This window comes from Lates calcarifer, linkage group LG16_LG22 (genome assembly GCF_001640805.2).
Source record: "Lates calcarifer isolate ASB-BC8 linkage group LG16_LG22, TLL_Latcal_v3, whole genome shotgun sequence".
Taxonomy (NCBI): Eukaryota; Metazoa; Chordata; class Actinopteri; family Centropomidae; genus Lates; species Lates calcarifer.
The window spans coordinates 4,112,092-4,133,465 of record NC_066848.1 but is presented as its reverse complement, the minus strand read 5'-3'; the positions used below and the strand labels follow the sequence as shown (position 1 = coordinate 4,133,465).

The window sequence follows — 21,374 nt, the reverse complement described above, 5'->3', positions numbered from 1 at the left end:
TGTAACTCTTAAAACAACCCAGCTCCCTTGAAGAAAGAAAACAAGAGGGAAATGTACACAGCAGCAGCTAAGTTGAAAACATTTTAGAAAGTTTTGCCTTCAAGAAAAACTACGAGATAGAGACGGATTTCAATCTAACAACAGCTTTACTGTACTCAGCAGAATCAACATCAGATGACTTTGTCACCATTTCATTCCATGACTGCCTGCAGCTCCATAGCTCTGGGTCAAATGAAAGTGAAGGGGCTAATGTTGACTGTACAGTAGCATGCACAGCACAAAACAGAGGTCTGTCTGACCTTAACTGACAGAAATACCATGAATAAATGAGGGATATATCAGCTGAAATTGGATTGTGCTACACCTTGCTTTCAATGGCATACAAGATAATTGCCTTCACGATGCAGGAGTAATTGAGCCGATTCGGAATTAACAACATCAGGAATATTGTCAATATTGTCAATGGTGCTGTCTGGAGTTTTGTGGAAATTCTATAGTAACTCACAAGCCAAAGTTGTGGAGAAATTACTGTTGACAGTGACTACTTCTCCTAACAAACCTTATGGAAACTTAATCTAACAATACAGCAGTATACAAAACTATCATGTTCCAGTATTCAAATTAAAAATGACTGTAAAGCAGATTAAATTTAATACTCTGTCCCAGGCATTTCTTGTCTGGAAAAAAAACTGTCACAAAAAAGAAACTGTTAACATCTAAATATGTTGACACACACAGCAGACGGCTGTGATTGAGACACCAGCTGGTGTTTAGAGTGAAAGCCTAAACCTAGTTTACCATAATGAAGCTCTCAGAGGGAGGCAATGCACTCCTCATGCCATGCTGCTTTACTTGGCTTCTTCACACTTCCAAACCTGAAACATACGCACATGGATTTTTGGGACAAACACAGGATCTCCCTGGTTGCTACTACAAAGTGGCGCTGGGTGTGTTTGCACAGCTTGAGTAAGCTCCACTAAAAAAATGATTGACGATTTGATGCCAACTTGCATGAATCTAACAAAACAACAAAAAAATGTGTTTTGTGGTGCCAAATTGTCTGAGGATGGGTAAACATAATTTTGCCCCTCTCTCTGTTGGACATAGTTTATTTGTTTGTTTATGGACTGCTTCTTCAGAACAGAAAGTCTGTTCCAAGACAATTACAATAAATAACATGAATTAAAATGTGCTTATTATGGCTAACAGCAAGCATCACAGTATCTGTTCTAAAATGATGTTGCCCTGCTCCTCTCTGCCCTTAATGACCAAATCCCAAAACTCTAACTTACTCTCACACTTTGAATCTAGGCTGTGCTGACTTGCCACAAAGGGACAGTGGACTTTACTCATTGTTTTGAATCACATCAATCTTCTGCCAGCTGACAACCTCCACTTGCTTCTCAACTCTGACTGTTGTGTTCTATTTCATCAGAGACATCATTTGGGGGATAGCCCGCCAGTCAGTCAAACCTAGCTTCTTAAAGCAAGTTCCTTTTTTTAAGAATGTAAGAATTTTTTTTAAAATTTACAAGATCAGCAAAATGCCTAAAAGTTGTATCATCCCATGACACACAATCCAGATCTCTGGTTTTTCATTCTGGCAAATCCCAGAACAGTATCTTGCAGAAAAGTCAGAGTCTGTCTTTAAGCTATCAGCTGCCTCAGGCAAACTGTGAAATCCTTTTTCTTCACACACCTAGCATTAGAACAAAGCAAAAAGTTAGAGTTTATTACTGGAAAAAAGAATTGGTGTTTTTATGTTTCAAGTTGTTTTAAGTATTAAGTACTTGAGTAGTAGTATTAAGTACTTAAGTATTCTCATCCCTCGTTCATGTATGCTTTCAGTCTCCTCTGTTAGTTAAGCAAAGTTTAAGTTGCTGGTTGTGGTGGGGCATAGAAAAGTGATTACTTGAAAACTATGACAGGGACACTTTATTGTATCACAGACATTTTGACCTCTCTAGCTTCATTTTAGAATCCCTTTTAACATGTCCTGTTTACAAATCATCAAAAATTTCAGATTCGACAAAGCATTGCACAGGACAAAATCATCAATGAAAATACTGCTTGACCTTCTGCTTCTCCTTCCATCCTGCTGGCCTGCACTGACATGCCTCTTCATTAATTTCAGGAGCACTGGCAGCATTAATTGGCCAGCAGTTAATTGAGTTGTCTCCTAAATGGAAATCACTGTGTAGCTGTTTTCAGGACTTTACTCCATTAACATACCAGTGTTCCTGTGTAATGTAAAACACTTACAGAAACAATTATCACAGGTTACTATGTCCACATAACCCTTTTAACTCTGCAGTGAAATCACATACTAAGTGATTTATCTGTTCACCTGTTTTAGACAATGGGCCTCATTTAAGTTTTAAATCTGAAAAAAGGGTAGCAATATTATATAATCAATTTTAGACAATGACTGGATTATCAAAGTTGTGAGCTAAAGAAATAATATTGGTCCAATGATGCCAATTAAGACTAAAAAATCCCTTGGATGATATTGCTTGCATTCAGCTTCTGAATGGCTTACATACTCTGAGATGCTTTGGTCATCCAGGCCTTACAGAGATTTTCCTGTAATGCCAGTACTGACATTCTGGAAAGTCACATTTACTATGTTTAAGTTTATTTAACAATACTTCAATTCCACTACTGCTGAAGTTATCCTTCTTACAGCCTTTTTTTTTGGTGGAATCTCCAAGTCTTGGGCATTTGCCAGAATACTTGCACATGGCAAAACACCTGCCCTTATATAACATAGTGTTTAGGGCACGTTACCTATACCAACTATGCACCTCTAATTTATGATCAAGTGGGATGCATCATTCAGTACGCCAGGGTAAGAGCAGACGGCTCTTATCATTTCTCTTGACAGAAAATTGAGAAGAAAATAAGAGAAATTTAAGAGAATGTTGTTTGAATGCTCCTCAATGCCACAAAGCTACGTTAAGAAATGCAGTGGTATATGCACAGTTACTGCAGTACTTTAATAGCAAACAATGTATTGCTGTTCAAAAAATAGCTGTGCAATAAAACCTTTGTGAAACTTGGTCAGTTGTTGTTGACAATGTGAGAGATGCTCAACTCTATGACTGTTTTTCCAACTATATAGTTAGTGGTGCTGTTGTATTGCATTGCATCATACTGAGAAGTGTTCGTAGTGTTTTATCCCCACCCATTTACATGCATTAATGGACATGATATTAGAAATGCATCTCAATACAATTCTGTCGAATACAATAGTAATGCCAAATTAGCATTATTGCAGTGCTATCCTGTTGGACATATAAAGATTGTAAACTGGAAACTTACACTAAGAGGTAAAAACAGCTCTTGAAATGTGATGACTCCATGACTTCAGTAACCTTTATAATGATTCACAGCACTGATTTTCTCAGTAGCATACATACAGATATTACTGATATCTTATGTGTTGCAGAAACTCTCAGTCTGTGTGATGTCTAGTTCTCTTTGTGAACCACCTTGAGGGACCACCTCAAGGGGGATAAAGGAAAAGAAGGAGGGGAGACGTCAGAGTAAGTAATTTGCAATATTCAAGCTCAAAGTGCAGTCAAAATTGATATACTCTCCTAAATATGTTTACCTGCTCTGTAACTATGTGCAATGCCTTGCATCAGATGGAAAGCTCTAAAAAGTTATTTTGCTGAACACAAGACAGGCAGAATTGTTTTACCCTGTGTTTTGTATCATTTCAATTTAATTATATTTCAATTCGGAATTCATGAGTTCAGTCAGATGACAATTAGCATGATTAACAGAGCCTGCAGTCAGTAGTAAAATGATACAATGAAGTAATTGTTTTTTGATATGAATGCATGAAATTGTACCCCAAAGATCATGATACACTCTCCCTGTGACAAGTTGCTTTTGTGATGTAAGTGGAATTGTATTTTGGCTTAGAGTGGATTGTGGATATAGTGACAAGTAAGTGTACAAGTAATTAAATGTGCATGCCCCAACCTACAGTTATGAATGTGGAAAGAACACCAGCAATAGCTGTATTTTATTGTACCCATCCAAAATTAGAAATATTTGTGTACATACCTAAATACCTGCATTCAAAAAGTATAGTCATACAAACAGTTAAATACTGTATGCAGTGTTTTAAAATTCATGTCACTATATCTCAACCCTGCAACTCCTGAGTTACAGTTGTCTATAATACACATAAGCAATAAGCAATAATTTGTCATTTTCTGTTTAGACTTGTCAACAAGGCAATGACTCAATGGCTTTCCACTGTTGTGAAAGACAACTATGAAAGAGAGTACAAGTAGGGTAGGGAAGATGAGGAAAAGGGGAGAATCCTAACATGCAAACAGTGAATTTTTGTTGTGGGTTAGATAGCAAGTTGTAATAGCTAGAAGTATTGGCAGCTGATGAAAAGATCAGAGTAAATTCTATCAATCAAAAATCTTAGGGCCAAAATTATTTCCCACTCTAATTAGCAAGCAGAAATATACATAATAGCCAGCAATACTGTATCTGAATGTCTGTGCTTCTGCCTTGTGTTGATTTGGACTTAGATCCTGAACAGATATCCTGTGATTAAAGGGGTAATTGTGTCTACTGGCAAAAAGTTTTCAAAGCGTTTGGACAAACAGTATGAAGCTAACTTGTTCTGTCTTTTCTACCACTCAAGACACCAGTCTATGATAAATGCACCTATATCAAGTGTAATGTGATGTGTTTCATCAACAACACAGCACAGCCCCTGAGGGACTGTGGTGGCTGGAGGATGGCCAAGTAGTGCCTGATTATCCAGGGAAAATGAGAAATTAAATCTGCTGAGAACACACAACATTCTCCTCCGAGTCTTCTGCCTGTTATAACTTCCCCCTATCTCTCTTCCTTCTTATTCTTTTCCCTAACCCACCAGATCAATCAGTTCAAAGTATACCTATAAATATACAGTGTCTTAGCACCTTGTCTGCATGTTTGTCTAAGTGACACAACCCATGACAAAAAAAAAACTCAGATGACAAAAGCAAGATCTTATCCTTTATTCTACCTTTTCCTCCTCTACATTCATCCACAGCAAATTACATTCTTACAAATCAATCAACACCTGCTCATGGCAGGAGAGGCAAGAAAAAGAGGATGGTGGATCGCTTCCTCAGTGCTCATATCAAAGACAGGAACTGTGTGGAAGCTGCTTAGGAGCTGACTATTTACAACAGCCTGAGTTTCAGCCACTCGAGATATAATTAGCTTCACCATCATACTGAAGCACAACACAATAATGCAGTAACCTAGATATAGCTTATAGTACAGGGAGATTTCATCGCTCTGCAGACACGGTAATATGCCTTATTTTATCTGTGTAAAAATCTATTTCATGTTTTATGTATCTTATATCCTATCTTTCAACTCAACTATTTTTTGCTCAACCCGTATATTGTTCTCTCCATAGCTTAATGTAATACGTAATGCCCCGCCGTTGTCCTAGTGGGGTCTCACTCATAAAAGAAATCCAAGCTCATAACCCTGCTTAAATAACTTGAATAAAGTGAGCTATAACAATGGACCAAAACTGGAGCATTGCTTTTGTGTCAAGGGTGTCTCTCGCCAGTGTCTACACATGGCACACAAGAACCCCAATACCACCCACAGTATTGGGAATTCTGTTCCATCACAAAGACTGTGCAAGCTTCGCCTTATTGGGAACCTTAATCTGCTTTGTTTGTGCATGGAGGGGGGGTAAGATTCTATTAAAGAGATTAAATTGTTTCCATAGCCAACTGAAGCATCAAAGGCCAACCAAATTGCAGCCCCTTACTTGAGTGGGTTTCACTAAAGTCACTTATTTGTCCATTTCATCATGCTAATGGCAGCAGCCATCATCCCATTATAGCGCCACAGCTGAGCGAGGTTAAACAAATGCAGTTTGTTTGAGGTCACACTGCCTCCAAGTCAGGTCTCACTGCTCTCCCCCTGTACATCACAACAAATCATCAGCTTGTCTATAACTACTCTATATGAGCAACCCTCTGAACCCTGCTGCATTAACCACCTCTTCGCTCACTGTCACTCAAGACATGAATATTTTCTTTTCAGTCTCCTTGTTCTCTGCTCTTATCGAAAATTCCCTCTCATGTAGTGGCTGTTATTGAAATGAAAATCCAATCTAACTTCTTGGTCAACCTGAAATCTCTTTGTTCTTTGCAAATGTTCGTACTACAGTATGACATGCCAAAAATCTGACTGAATATTCTCAATATGCAAGACCTTGCTACCCTAATAATTGACTTAAATAACCAAGTGAAGAAATAAAATCCTGCTGTATACAGTACCTCCTGTAATTCAGTGAACAATGTTGAGATTATTTTGTCATAAATGAGCCCAAATGGATTCTGGTTTTGGAAAACTAATGGAGTTCATTAGTACTCATTGTTTGCAGGGTAGTTACATCAAACACTGACTTGGAAGCTGTAAGTCCTGTCAAAATAATAACTCCATCATGCCTAATAGAATCACATCTCCCGACATTTCACATACAGCTTACCGTTCATCACTGCTAACAGAACCTAGCCTCATTTCTATTACCATTCCGCTGAAAGAAGGTCTTGTCCACATTCACTAAGCCCTACAGTAACCACACAATCACTTGTGTCAACAGAAGGGAAATCCATTTCATCAGGATGTCCAGTCAGTGCTTCATTACCATACAGAAGGGCAACAACTGCACAGCCATGTAGCCTCTGAGAGTACATTTGTCCGTCAGTGCATTTGGCATAGTATTTCCATTATGACTGCACAATAGATAAGAGTATGGTCAATTAAAAACGTCATCACAGGTCAGTTCATCACAATGTCATGCTGCATCATACCAGTTCTCCAACACCATAACATAACTTCATATTACAGAGGTATGGTAGAGACAGAACAAACAGAGCAACAGAGCAAAGGTAAGATTACTGTTCTATTTCTGTAATTCATCATGTCTTATGAAGATCCACATTACTGGCAGAAATTAAGACAAGCTCGAGAATCATTAAGTTCCTGTATACATATAGATGTACATATAAAAACCACTGACAGTCAGCAGGTTTTCCTTGGAACAGTCTAATTTCTATTGATGAGCATTCTGCAGTGTTCTTTAAGGTCAGGGCCATTACAGATTAGAGCTTTTTGTCACTGTCAACCCACTGATTGTTTCCCAAACAGCATTACGACAAATTTTCATCTCATATTTATTGTATTTTTGCAAGGTTTCAAAAGTTATGTTGTTTTGAATTTATACCTTCTGTACTTCAATCTAGGAAAGGCTGCTATTGTTATGAACCAGGTTCATTACAGAGAATGGAAAAGGTCTCTCTGATATTACCTTAGGGTGATTTTCTAGGATAATGTGTATGATTTCTGGTTCTGTATTGCTAGTGCTGCTATAAAACAGCACTAGCAATACAGAACAGTCTAAAAATATTCAGAATCTGTAAACTTATCCTGCACAATGGACCTTGCATTTTAATAGATTACCGATCACAGTCTGACGTTATGTCAAGCAGCAGACACATATAGTATGTCCAGCTTAATGTTTATTCTAAGGTCCTATTTTTAAAAACTAGCCACTTAGTCTAACTTTCAGGAGTCTGAAAAAATATTATGGTAGCAGTGATTAAAAGTGTTCAATTTAGCATTTTCTGATTCTGGAAATGAAGTTTTAATGAACACATGCAGCTGTTTCTTCTATCTGTTGTATAAAAGTAGAAACTGATATGAGTCAACCTGATATGAGATACATGTGACAGCTATGCTCTACGTGCATCTATGTGGATAATCATGTTTTACAGTTTAAGTAACAAAATTACCTGTCACACAGAAGATAATTCTGTAGACAAACACTAAGCTGTTAAACACCTTAATTAAGTCTAAAAATACTGAAAGAAAAGATGCATTGTCACAAACTGAATATTTTGTTTGATTTATATTTATGAGACAGATGAATCTTGGATTTGAGAAAACAAATACTAACATTGTCATGATCCTCCCTTATAACGACATCTACCTAAGGCTTCTGAGCATCACTGTTATTACATACACCACTGAAAATGTTAACTATATGCTTGAGTACTTCCAGCTAAGTCTCTTCAAAATTCTTTGAGAGAAACATTTGTAGTTAAGAAGTGAAATGGCATCTCCTCATGGTGTTTATTCCCTAATTGCTTAGTTAGAGGCAAACCTTCGCCTTAGAAGGACTTATGAATAAGCTTCTGGAAATGTAACAGCACCATATTCCTTTGAGAATTACTCTTTAATAAAAGTTTTAAAACTAGGAGAGAAACATCAGTTATTTTAAAATGCATTCAAAATGGCCAGCTGAGAGTTATTTTTATGAACACGGCTCCTGGTTCCTCAGCTTTGAGACAAACTTGAACGTGCTCACAAATATTGAATGAACTGCCCTGGGTTATAGGAATTGTATTCTCATTTAAAGCTACTCAGCAAACATCACAGTCTTTCATTTCAGTTGCTTGGAGCCATTCTTATATGGAGTGACTTTTCTGTTTAGCAAACAGGGAAATAGTGAGGAGGACACAATTTCATATCTCCATAAAGCACTGATGTTCTAGGTGAATTTTTGACAGAGACTTAGTCACAGTAACGCTGCATTGGATTATTTTATTTCTGCTACAACATGACTACATGTTCCAAAAGTATGAATTTATTTTAACCACTGCATCCCCTCTGACGAAATGGATACTGTGAAGCTTAAGCATAAAATTATCAAATGGAGTGTCTGGTGAAAGAAAATTACATCCCTCAAAGAAAATGCCCTTGCCAAAATGTGTGCTTTATATTCCTTTACTTACTTGTTACATTATGTTGCTCATTACCTCCACCATTACCATTACCTAGCTATTATACATAGGAAGCCATTATAGAAAACCTTGCCACTGCAGGCCTGTAACCGAGTAGCTCATCAGTATTTCTGCTAAGGTGCACACTTTTCTCGGCTCTCAGTGTACATGGCTTGCATTTGTTTGTTTCCACAAAGGTTTACAGTATTCGGAGTATAACTGAAATGAGTGTAGTGAGGAAAACACTGGGAGAACAGAGGCAGGGCAAATGAACTGGTGTTCAAAGTGGGGTATTGTGAAGACCAGTGAATCGCCTGCTGACGACCATGCAGAGCAAACTGCCTGGGGATTGTGCAGACACACAGTCAGTAGTCAGGGGTTGATTTCTCCAACCCTCTTCTTTCACCCCTAGCTAGTCTCACCCAACATTTCCCCACATTCTCTTACAGACTTAAAAAAAAAAAACTTGCTCCCCCTTCATGCATAAAACTACACAGCAGCACACATGCTCTATCTCCACAAACACACAGCCTCACTCTCACTTCTTCCATGCTAATAATACTGTAACATCTGAAAATGTTTCATTTTGTTCCAAAAACAGCACAATATTGGACATTTTTCTAGGCTACTGAAGAAGCAGATGCTGAAAATCTATAAGATGCCTTGGAATTTCTAGTTGTCACCGCAAACATCTGTGAAGGGGGAGCAGAAAAAAGGGATTTATCCATCTGAAATGCAGAACCAGCTCAGTCATCCCACTTCTCAAACTTACTCTGCTATCAGATGCCAGTAATTCTTAGGTGGAGCCACAGTGCCCCCTACAGGTCAATAGATGCATAAGTTTTGTGAGCACTGAATCCATTCATCTGGAGATCTTCCTGCTATGTTAACTGCTAAATGAAAGCTTTACCTGCTTTATACTGCTACAAAACATTTTATTAATCTGCTTGAGAGGACTGTATCCCCAGCAAACACACACATACATGCACACACAGGCGGGCCTTCTTGTACTTCATGCACAGGGGTAGGACGTGATTCATTTTGCAACCACCATGGTCCCACTCAGAAACCATTATGTTTTTTGTTTTTGTAAAAATAATCCTTAGATTTCTTTTTAAATTCGTATTAGCCTCTCCATGTCTTATAAATGGCCTCTACAGCTATAATTATTATCAAAGATCCTCAACTGGTATGGGACAAAGGAAAAGAGAAACAGAAGGTGGTGAGAGCCTCTTCCCCTGTGTTCCCATCTGAATACCCTCTCAATTACTCACAGGCCTGATAGATGGGATTTGGCGTGTGTGCAGCGTAAGGCAGGGTGTTTTGAAATGTTTGTTTCAGGACAGGGAGGGGTAGATGGAACAGAGCAGAGAGGAAGGGGGCAGGAAGAAAAACAGGGATGCAAACAGCGACTTTCTGACCTTGACAACAATGACTTAAGTTCTCTGTCGACCGGAGAGACAAGTGAGGATCTGACCTGAATGACGGGCCTCTTCATGAGCAATGGCAACTGTCTCCAAAGACAGAGACAGTTTCATGGCCTGAAAACCACTTTGTGAGTGTGTGTGTGTGTGTGTGTGTGTGTGTGTGTGTGTGTGTGTGTGTGTGTGTGTGTGTGTGTGGTGTTTCTGTTTAAGTGTGAGTGTTAGAGAGTGAGGGTGCTGGCTGGGTCAGAAAATGCGTGACTGTTAAGGAAAGGGAGGCTCATTCTCCCAAACACTCAATACAGACCATTAGCAGTCCAAGCAATGGGACACATTTTTCTAAGTGCCAGCCAGATACACACTGACAGCAAAGATTCCCATGATTACTTTCCATTAGCCACACCTCATGAAAAATTATTTCTATTTGGTCATGTTGGCACTATGCAGGCCAAGGAGATTAGGTAAACAGTTTTGACATTGACCAAACACTGAGGCAGGCTGCAAGGCTACTCACAGTCTGGACACTGGGAAGGGAGAAATCGAACTGAAATCGGAAGAAGGGGAAGCTCTCCAGCTGGTTTGTCACTTCAGTTCACATTTACACCCTGATGGCAGGGAAAACTCTGTCCTTGTGCTGTATTTCTCTCAGAACTGATACGATTAACTGGACCTTTTAGTGCAGGACCCAATGCAACCCACTCACCGGAGTCATTTCACTGTTCAACAGAGCAGCAAGTTCTCTCAGCCAGGGGCATTGATTTTCATTCTTGGTGTGACAGTGCAACAATCACAAGTTTGCTCAAGAAGTTACCAGTCCTCTGTCATGATTTCTAGTGTGTGTGTGTGTGTGTGTGTGTCAGTGTGTACTTTCATGTATACACAACTGGCAGCAGAGTGAAAGAGAGAACAGAGAGAGAGTGAGAGATGCTGAATTGCAGTCATATTGCTGGGAGCATGGCTGCATCACTCAGGGAGGTTATGGCACAGGGTGTGAATCTGCAGAGAGACAGATAGACCCGTCGAGCCAGATTCTCCAGGGGCTGAACGTGTTGTGCAGCACATCCATGGCCTGACAGAAAATCTAATGAAGAGTCGACGCTGACAAGATCCCCAAACAGTAGGAAGCAAACCAGAAGTCATAGGCTTTATCAATCACTAGGGGAAATGAAAAAGTAAAAAGTAAATCGTAAATTTGACACAATTCCTTGGACTTTCACACCACAGTCTGATCTTAGTTCATATGGACTTTTTAGTGAGACAAGCTATCTAATGATTGAAAAAATGTTCCTGTTTTTTCAGAGTAATGTAGTGTCGCAACAACATTTTAGACAGATCGAGGATAAGGATTTGGACAGCAAATCAATTTCACAAAAGAGCATTGGCTTTCACAAAGTAGAGAAGGAGAATATGTTGTCATATATTACAACTAAACCTTTAAAAGCACCCTAAAGTTGTGAAGAGTGACAATGAAATGCCTGTCTTTTTAGAGTCTGTCTATAGACGAAGAGCTCAGCGAGAGAATAAAAATGCCACATCTACTTTTCATTCTGGAAAGCCTTCTGCTTTGCAGAGGCTAAAATATTACCAGAGCACTCAGAGAGTCATTCCCTAATAAATAAGGCAGTGCTCTCCATTAAGGCTTGTGACTCAGAGAACCACATAATATTCTCTGAACATTACACACCATTATCCTGCACTGTTGCTGGGCTGCCACAACTACTGAGGTTTTCAATAAGAAGGGAGGATGAACCACAACCACCACATACCCTTTTCTCACTTCTAAAACAAAGTAACCCCATAAGAGATGCTCGTCTGTACTGTTGTTTTTCATAACACACGATGCTGGCTGACTCTGATTTTGCAATTTTGTTGTTTTTCCATTTGTTCATCTTATTCAAAACTTATCTCAGACAACCAAATAGCAAAATCCATGTCATGCTCTGGTTTCATTTACACAAGAAGATCTAGACTAGAAGATCCCGAAGCCAATTTTGTTTTCTTAAACACTCACCTGGCGTTACACATGGGAAAGCTTCAGTCCTTGAAATGGCTGAAACATTGGTCAGGAATTAATTTTGAGTTTTATATTGATTGACATTACCCATAAAACATAAAAAACAGCTGTGATACATGCTACCTTGCTCTGACTATAGAATAACATTGTGTCCTAATCAGTATTGAACGGGGCATGTGGCCTTCTGCCCTGTACATTATGCATGAATGGCCATGAAGGTAAACAATGCTGCCTGTGTGCCAAGTAACCCCGCAGGCAAATACTGTTTGAAACGACTGCATATCAAGAACTTATAAAAGTCAATCTCCAGTGGATCATGGTATTCTGCCCTCTGAGGGTCATCGCTCTCATCAAACCTATGATGACTGCAGCACAAGTGACTCCATACAATGGAATACCAATTGCCTCTCTCGCACTCTTTTCAAACCCTTCAGGTTCTTTATAGTGTTCATAACCAGATTCCCTGTGCACACTAAATTGGCTCCTGTAAAAAATGATCTAATACAGAAAGATGGGAAAGGTTTACAGCAGGTAATGGATTAGGAGTCAACCCCTCTGCATAATTACCATAGTCATCATGATAAGAGAAGTCCTCTCCACCTCTCACAGCTATCTTTACGACCTCATTCTAATCTGAGAGGAATGGTGACACTCACGTGAACTCCACACACAAAGTGAAAAATGGAAGACATCATCTTGTGTTTGCCATGTAAAAGCAACTGTAATGACAGACATTAAATTTAAAACCCAGTTTGAGTGTCCTTTCAACTTTTAGTGAACCCAGCAATTTTCTATTAAACATGTCTTGATTAACTGTGATTGTCTGCTCTTTCCATTTATCATTGTCCGATACCAATCCAAAGATACAGTATATGCCAAAGACATGGGCTACTGGAGTCGATGAATTAGCAATCAGGGAAATTGCTGGGTGTTTGACAAAATTACAGAACAACAGGGTATAAACAATTGCATACTGAATACACTACAGCGTTTATACACAAGAGAAAAACACACCCTGCATAAGAATCTGGGCAGAAAGTCCTCCATACCAAGGGAATCAATGCCCTGGACAAAAGAGCTGCTGTTTTCCTGTTGCTTTCATCCTTTAAGAACAGCAGGAAAACAAGGAGTATGAGCATGGTTGGTCAAACATTTTATGCAGAGTGGTGGCCAATTCAGGCTCATTCTAAACAGAAGACTGAGTTAGACCATCTGCTGGGCCACAGCCCAAGCCACCTTCTCATGATATGGCCATCCTGCCCTCCACCCCTGCAGTTCACCACAGCCCCTTCTGTCCTGCTCTCTCCAGGCTCTCACCCAGGTGACAGTTTGAGCACCTTCTGTCCAACCTCCAGCCAAACAGAATTAAGGAAGAATTAAAAACTCAATGAGCCTAATAATTAAACTTTAATGGAGGACATAAAGCAACTTGACACCCTCTAAAAGCTATAGGCAGCCACCATAACAGCAGTACCAAGCTGGCTCATGTTCCCTACAATCCTTTACCCACATACTGCTACTGTCATGACTAAACCTTGTTGCATTAATTTTCAAAGAGCCTCTGGTTTATAAAATATATTCAAAATGTTATGTGATAAAAATAAATGAATAAATAACATGTCTGCTGCACACAGGCAGAAACACTGCAGCTTTTATTATTTCCTGAAGATGTGTCATTGTTAATTCCAACTGAATTAGATTTAATGTATTTGGAAAATGCTAATGCAGTCTTAAAGATAAGAAAACAACATTTAAGCTGTGTCATAATGTGTCATGACCAAAATTTCAATACTGTGTCACACTTTACAGTATCACTATTATAGTAATATGTTGAATTATCTAGTTATCTAGGAACTGCAGGACCAAACAGTCCAAACTCTGGCTGTTACTCAATTCATGTCCACTGAACACACAAAAGGGTATAACAAGTAGACAAAGTTTCCATAGTTTTTTCCACCGACCTTTACATTTACCTACAATACACATAATTAGTATCCCTGCACTTCACTTCTGATTCGTGAGAAAAAGACATTCTGACAGTTTATTAAGCTTGTGACTAATACTTTCACAGTGCTCAAAAAGTCCCTACACTTCATACACGGCAGTGTCCTGGTGCCAAACCTGAATGAAAAACAGCATGAGAAAATGGAAGTACTGCAGACTGGAGATTGGAAGCAGTGAATAGATGAAAGGAAAGAAGTTGAACAAACTATCCAAAGATCTTATCAATGTACGTTGCCCAACATCCGCAATGTTTGTTCACATGCAGCTCAGGACTGTGTTACTCACTGAAATCTGGACAAGTGCCACCATAGCCAGAGCATATCCAGCCTATTTAAAAAATAAATAGTTTGCAACCATTGTGTCATACTGTAAAATGATTTTAGTCTAATAGTCTTTTCCAAAAGTCTTTTGTTACCAATAAACTGAAAAAACATGGTCTAGGTTGTTCCATTGACATAAAAATTTACATTCCCGACTACTGTTGTTGAACAGAGCTGCCACAACACCGGACAACAACATCCACTGCTATATGTTCTTATCAACTAGTTCTGCAGTATGAATAGAGCAGCAGTGGGCCAACTGCCTGAGACCCTCTGAAAATTATAAAAGGCTTTAGCAGTTCTTTCAACCTTTCAGTGCCTCTGACAGTCTCCTAAACAGAACGAATTGCCTCCTGGCTAATATGTAGCTCAATCAGAGCCCGGATGTCTGACAGCATTAACTGCTGGAGTAAACTGCCAGGCTTGGCGACAAAGGTATTCACTAGTTTAAAACAAAAACCTGCATTATTCCCCCCTGAATCTCATTTCCATTGTCATATGACTGAATTCTCTAGTCACTTTATAGAAATACTGTTCACTTCACCCACTGCCTTAACCTTGATTTGTTTAAAATATTGACTGTAAAGGACATGGACCCAAGATTTGCATACAATAAAATGGGGGGAAAGTGTGTATACAATATCAGAAATGCATACTATGAACACCAGTATGTACTGTTTCCATGTATAAAATACAAACAGTGACTGTTGATATAGAGCATTATGACCTAAACAGTATAATAACTACTAAAGGTGTTTCATTTATAAAGGTCAAAAACTAGATAAAACAAGACAATTGCCATGACATTTAGTTGTGTGAGGTGTCAGGAGTCTGTTAGGTGTATTAAACCACATCTTTGTCTTTTACATGATAATGATGATGATTCAGAATGTCATGTCACCCTATCGTCAGCAGGATGAGTATTTACATAATAGATTAAATTCATTAGCCTTATCCAACAGAGCAGTCTGTTTTTCACATCTATTAATCTTGCATAAATTATAAAGCCTTAATTTCACACAAGATGCACACTGCTTAGTAGACTGCAATGTGTGTGTGTGCACGTTTTCAAACACTGCAGGAGGAGGGAAAAGTTATAAAACTGAGCTGCAGAAAGCAGAAGTATACCATGTCAATATGCAGCAACTGTACAGCCATGGTGTGGGATTGTGAACTCTATACAGTAGCAGCAAAATGATCCCGAGCATCAGCTGCAGGAGCAACAGGTAAAGCAATCTTTTAGCACCTCTAACAGTGTGTAGGTTGTGAGCAGACTGCAGAAAATTACATAACAGTAGCACAAATCTCTGCTTCTACATCCTGTCTTTTACTCACTATAACACATCTTTACCAAGTTTTTTTCCCAACAGCACCACTGGTTTTGTGACTACTAATCATCACAGCACACACATTCCACATTAATGACAAATGAGATGAACAGTAACTGTCTATAAACTATAAATCTTTAAATCAAAATTAATTCAGTCATCAACATTTAGCTGAAAGAGCTGGAATTGCCAATATTTTAAGTAAGTGAGAAAAATTACTGAACCTGATTGTAACATTCACTGGATTTCAGTCAATGAGAAGTCAGATCAACATGAGCACATGTCCAGTTAAGACTTGTGCTCTGAATGTTTCTCAGTCACAATCATCACTTGTTCAATGCTTCATGAACCAGCACTTTCTGAATCTTAACAGTAGAGGGCAGTCACAGACAATTTAACAGCTCAGCTGCCTTGAAGCAGCAAACACATCCACTAGCTCCCAAAGGTTAAAGGATAGAATCCTTACCAGCATTGACTATGGCATCCACCTCCAAGACGGTAATATCTCCTTTGTAGAGAGATACTTTATCAGTCAGCCCTCCTCCACCTGTCTCCTTCCCCTCTTCTTTGTCATTGGCTTAAAAAGAAAAAAATAACTTTGACTTTAATGTATTAATTCAAGACAGATCATAAACATAAGGAGGAGTCACTCAATAATTCAACACAATATTTGTTCCTTTGAATACACACAGAGTAGGTTCATGTATAGTTGAAAAGACAAAATATTCAGTTGGGTCCTGGTATTCATCTGAGTGTCACTTTTACATGTACCATGCAACTAAACACTATTGCAGATAAAGCACCCCCCTCTCCATCAGTGTAGCAATACTTAAAAATAGACAATAACATACTTACTATACAGTCAAGAGTCCAGACAGTGTTTTACAGGAACTTTAAATTTGCATACTCCTAAATTCAAATTGTGAGTTGTAATATGAGCTACCATTCCATTAGTTAGTAAGAACTGTGGATAACAACTCAGTTTTGCCATGACTGTTTTGCATTCTTCTTGTAAAAGTTGAACCAAGAAGGATGTCAGCTAAGACCCCCCCATGCTGCCATATAAAGTTATTACACCTTGTTTAATTTTATGTAGAGAAAAACACTATGACAGATGTCATCACCAAGCACTAAACAGTCCTACAAATTTCCATAACTATAAACTACCGTATGCTTTGAAGTTCTTGTAAACTTCTCCCTTGCATACATCATCTAATACCCTCATTCTTTTCTAAACATGATCTACCTGCAGCATCAGGTACACATGAGCATCCTCACATTACATGTTAAGCTAAGTAAACTAATAACTTTATATCAGTCTTTCAGTTATTGCTCCCTTTTAATAACTTCTTTCTTTTTACTGAAACACATTATTTAAAGGGAGAAATATGCAGAACTCCTATAGAGTCTCAAACCAAAAACATGCTGTTCCTTGAACAAAATGCAATGCTACTAGATATTTCTAAGGTGGTTGCAAAAGTACTTAAGCAACTTACTAAGAGTAACTTTGCAGCATCACTAGTTATGATTTATAATAAATAATTAAACAATTTAAGAATACTGTAAGTACTTTTGAAAATGTTACTGTTGGCTGGCAAGTAACAGTAACAAAGCTTCATTTAAGAAGTATATTCCTCAGAGGTTTTTTTTTATTTTATAGATTTTTGTTACTGTGTTAAGACTTTCTACTGTTGCATGTCCCCTTTATAACAACACTTACCTTTACTCTTACCTTTAATTCAACTCTGGATATACAGGGTTTATGTTATGTTTTCCAATTAATTAGATTTATATATTTATATAGTTTTGTTTTGGCAACAAATCATCTTTTCCACATCATCCAATTCATTAATGGGCCTATTCTGTTTGCCTGTCTACAGAAATCTATGACAAAGAAGTACTTTTGCTTGTTATATTTTATATGGGGATTATGGTGTACTACTGTACTGTACATGATAAAAAAGGTGTGGCTAAATGCACAAGAATAAGCGAAATATTCAAGCACAAAACACAAAATTGACAAACAACAAGCTCTTTTACCTCTGTTTTCCTCTCTCCAGGTTTTAATCTTGTCCAGAGATATAAAATCTTGACGACGATACTCCTTACGTCTCTCCTCCCGATCTAGACGGAGCAGTCTCTCTGTAGAGGAAAGTAACCAGATATTTTAGCAAGAATAACACTGGTACACTACACTGAAGATCAAAAGAGATAAGAAAGAGGGAAAAAACTTAGGGCAGCATGGTGGCGTAGCCATTAGCCCTGACACCCCACAGCAAGTAGGTTCTGAGTTGGAAAAGGCTTACCTGGGCCTTTTTTGTGTGCTGTTTGCATGTTCTCCATGTGTCTGAGTGGGTTTCCTTCAGGCACTCCAGCTTCCTCCCACAGTCCAAAGACATGCAGGTTAATTGGTGACTCTATATTGCCCCTAGGCATGAATGTGATTATGAATGGTTGTCTGTCTCTACATGCCAGCCCTACAACTGACTGGCAACCTATCCAGAGCGCACCTCACCTCTTGCCAGGCTACAGCCCCCCCACAACCCTCAAAGATTAGGAAGAATGAATAATGGATGAATGGATGGAAATAAACTTGGTACTGGCAGAGACTGGTGATAACAAGGTCACAAACTTTTTAAATCTTAAATCTCCATTAGCTGAGTGACTATTTTCTTCCCTTAATATCACATCATACTGTCTACCAGTGCCTTTCCTTTACTTTAACTGACCACCATCCATATCAGCAGTAGTCGCAGGTGTTGCTTTGAACCAGGCTCCTCCTCCACCACTCAACCAGTACTATCGTCATTATCATCATTTGTGCCCTGCTCCTCATGGCTTCTGTTCCACCCCTCTCTGAATCTCTAAATTTACTTTATGAAAAATGTGATGCTTAATAATGTGATCTTTGATAATGTGATCCTGCTTCATGCACTGAAATCCTCTTTTGGCTTCCATGGTACAAAGTAAAGGATCAGAAATAAAAGAGCACCCCTGGAGGTGGTAGGGATTCTGAGTATTGCTCAAACACACTTCAGTAAGGTAGCTGCTTGCCATCCAAGATGTCTGAACACGAGGGCTGTGATTGAATGATGGTCTATCGTGCTTACTACATCTGTGTCCTTAGCAATGTGCCATGGAGACCCAAAACAATGCAGGTTCTTGCTCCAATCAGACACCATAGCTGATTTTGCTCATTAGTCCCTGGTTCTTGACTGTGCTTATTAATTAGTGAATCTGGAAGTCGCTTGAATTAGCTGGAATGAAATGTGCATACTCCATGACTCTCCATGGTCTCCATGACTCTGAGCTGAGAACTACTGCACTATATTACCTAAGCTTAATTGCACTCTGAACTGTTTGTCCTAGCTTGTTACAACTCTGTACTGCTCTGCTCCTGCACTAGGTTTTTGTAACTTTATCATCAATAGTGCTGAAGAGGTTAAATGAGCTGTTTTTGAATTTGTAGTGACTCGCTGTTTGTACTGTACGTTATAAGCTCCTGAACAGTGCAGCATAAGTACTTTGTTATTAGACAAACTCCAACATAATTGCTTGACAGTAGTAGATCACAACGCTGATAATTAACCTATGCACTGCTGTTATCACTCTTTAGTCTTCACCGCTTGTGTCCTCATGTTCATCTCCACTGACTGCAAAAGATCCTCAGCCTGCTGCTGTTTCTCCACACAGCACTGAGCTGCTCTGCAAAACAAGCTTCATCCTAATTATGTGCTTCACTGTGAAGTCTTCACCACATTATACTCCCGTGCACACAGTGTAGACTTTGGTCAATTAAAACATGCCCTCTGTAGAACAGTTTAAGTAAGCTCGATGTGATATGACACCACACAAACACAGGATAATAGTTTACTAAACTAGGTTCTTTTTAAAACATGTTGAGGTCTAGGCTTTGATGCTTCACATATAACAATAGCCTGCATCATAAGAACTCTGTACTGTTTTTCTTAAAGGGACTTTGAGTTATGAGACTTGGCTCAAATGAAAGTCTGAAATATTCAGGCAGTAACTGACTATATTTCAGTAAAAAATACAAGGTTCCTTAAGTCATCATTTGGCAACATCCCACAGTAGGTAAGGCTTATGTCAAAGGTATTTCTACAGTGGGGGATATCTGTTCTATCCCCTTATGTATTTTCTCTCCTTCTTGCCCACTCCTGTCATTCCCAAGGCTGCTTTTCTTCTACATGGATGAATAAAAAGGCAGTTCTGAGGTTGAACACAACAAAGCTCTCTGAACTACACTAAAGCACTTCGTTACTCTGTGGAACTTTTAGTCACTGAAGAATCCCAAAGCTTAGCTTAGTTGTCATGAGAACAAGATGGACTCAAAATGTGCTTTATAAAATATGAGTATCTGTATACAAAGGTTGTGTTACAGGAGCCACCGTGTCACTAATGCAAAGCCCTATATGATCTTTCTGTACCTATTGAGTTCTAGATGGGAAGACCGGTCACCGTAATGCTGCAGACATCCCTGAACCAAATTCTACAAACAGAGAGCGAGATGTAACTACCTGTCACATAAAATCTCCTTTTACAGAGTGCTTTTTTAAAGTATTAAAATTCTTGTTTCCTTATTCATTTTGTTTAAGAAAGTTCTCCCACCTCAGAATAGTCTGCATCCTGGTACAATTCTGCATGTTTTTGCCCATTTTAAAAACAAGGCTGACTTTGCCAAAGAATAAACCACAGGTGCCAACATGACTTACAATAATCTACCTTTGGTGGCACTACATGTTACAATTTCACCCTACAAGCGAGCCCTGGGCCAAACCACTATCTAAAAAAATAATCATATTAGATTCCTTAAGTTTCAGAATTTCTTTCACATTTTGACTTGCCTTGATCTCCTCTTAAAGCAATTTGAGCTAGAGGTGTATATGCTCAGAATATGAAATCTGATTTACTTTGATGTTCATTCTGTGCTGCTACCTGTTAGGACTAGAAATGACTGGCTAAGATTAATTATTACCTCTGCTGAGAGAATTTTAATAGCCATTATGAAAAGTTCCCAATACACTCAAAAAAATTAGTCGTGAGTCAGCAAGTTTGATGACAAGACTTAACTGTAGTATTTCACAAAAAAATTTAACTACCATAAAATTCAAAGTAATATTTCACCAACAATGACACAAATGATTACAAATAAGCTTTGTTTTGGTTATTAATTGAAGCCACATCCCTGGTTAATAGAGGTCAGGGCTGAAAATTTGTCTGCAGCAGTGGTCTACTTCACCCAGTGAGAAACACAATTTAATCACATACAGTCCTGTTTCTGTTACTAAGGTCTCAGACTAAAAGTGGCAGTGAACACATCTTTATTATGACAGACAGTCTAACATGTCTAAGCAGGAAGACCACAGGTGCAATCAATATCATTAAAGATGGCTGCATAACAATTTGGCTTACTAGTTTCAAGGCTCTGGGGC

The 21,374-nt window shown here is 38.7% G+C and overlaps 1 protein-coding gene across 3 annotated transcripts in view; it reads right to left on the bottom strand.

Moving 5' to 3' along the window:
• Positions 1-21,374, bottom strand: part of macrod2 (mono-ADP ribosylhydrolase 2) — a 380,118-nt gene that overhangs the window by 357,690 nt on the left and 1,054 nt on the right. For all 3 annotated transcript variants that reach the window (XM_018667034.2, XM_018667033.2, XM_018667035.2), the window contains exons 2-3: positions 17,962-18,063; positions 16,388-16,498 (exon numbers count right to left, since the gene is read on the bottom strand). In XM_018667034.2, coding sequence (XP_018522550.1) covers positions 16,388-16,498; positions 17,962-18,063 — 213 coding nt within the window. The remainder of the gene's footprint in view (positions 1-16,387; positions 16,499-17,961; positions 18,064-21,374) is intronic.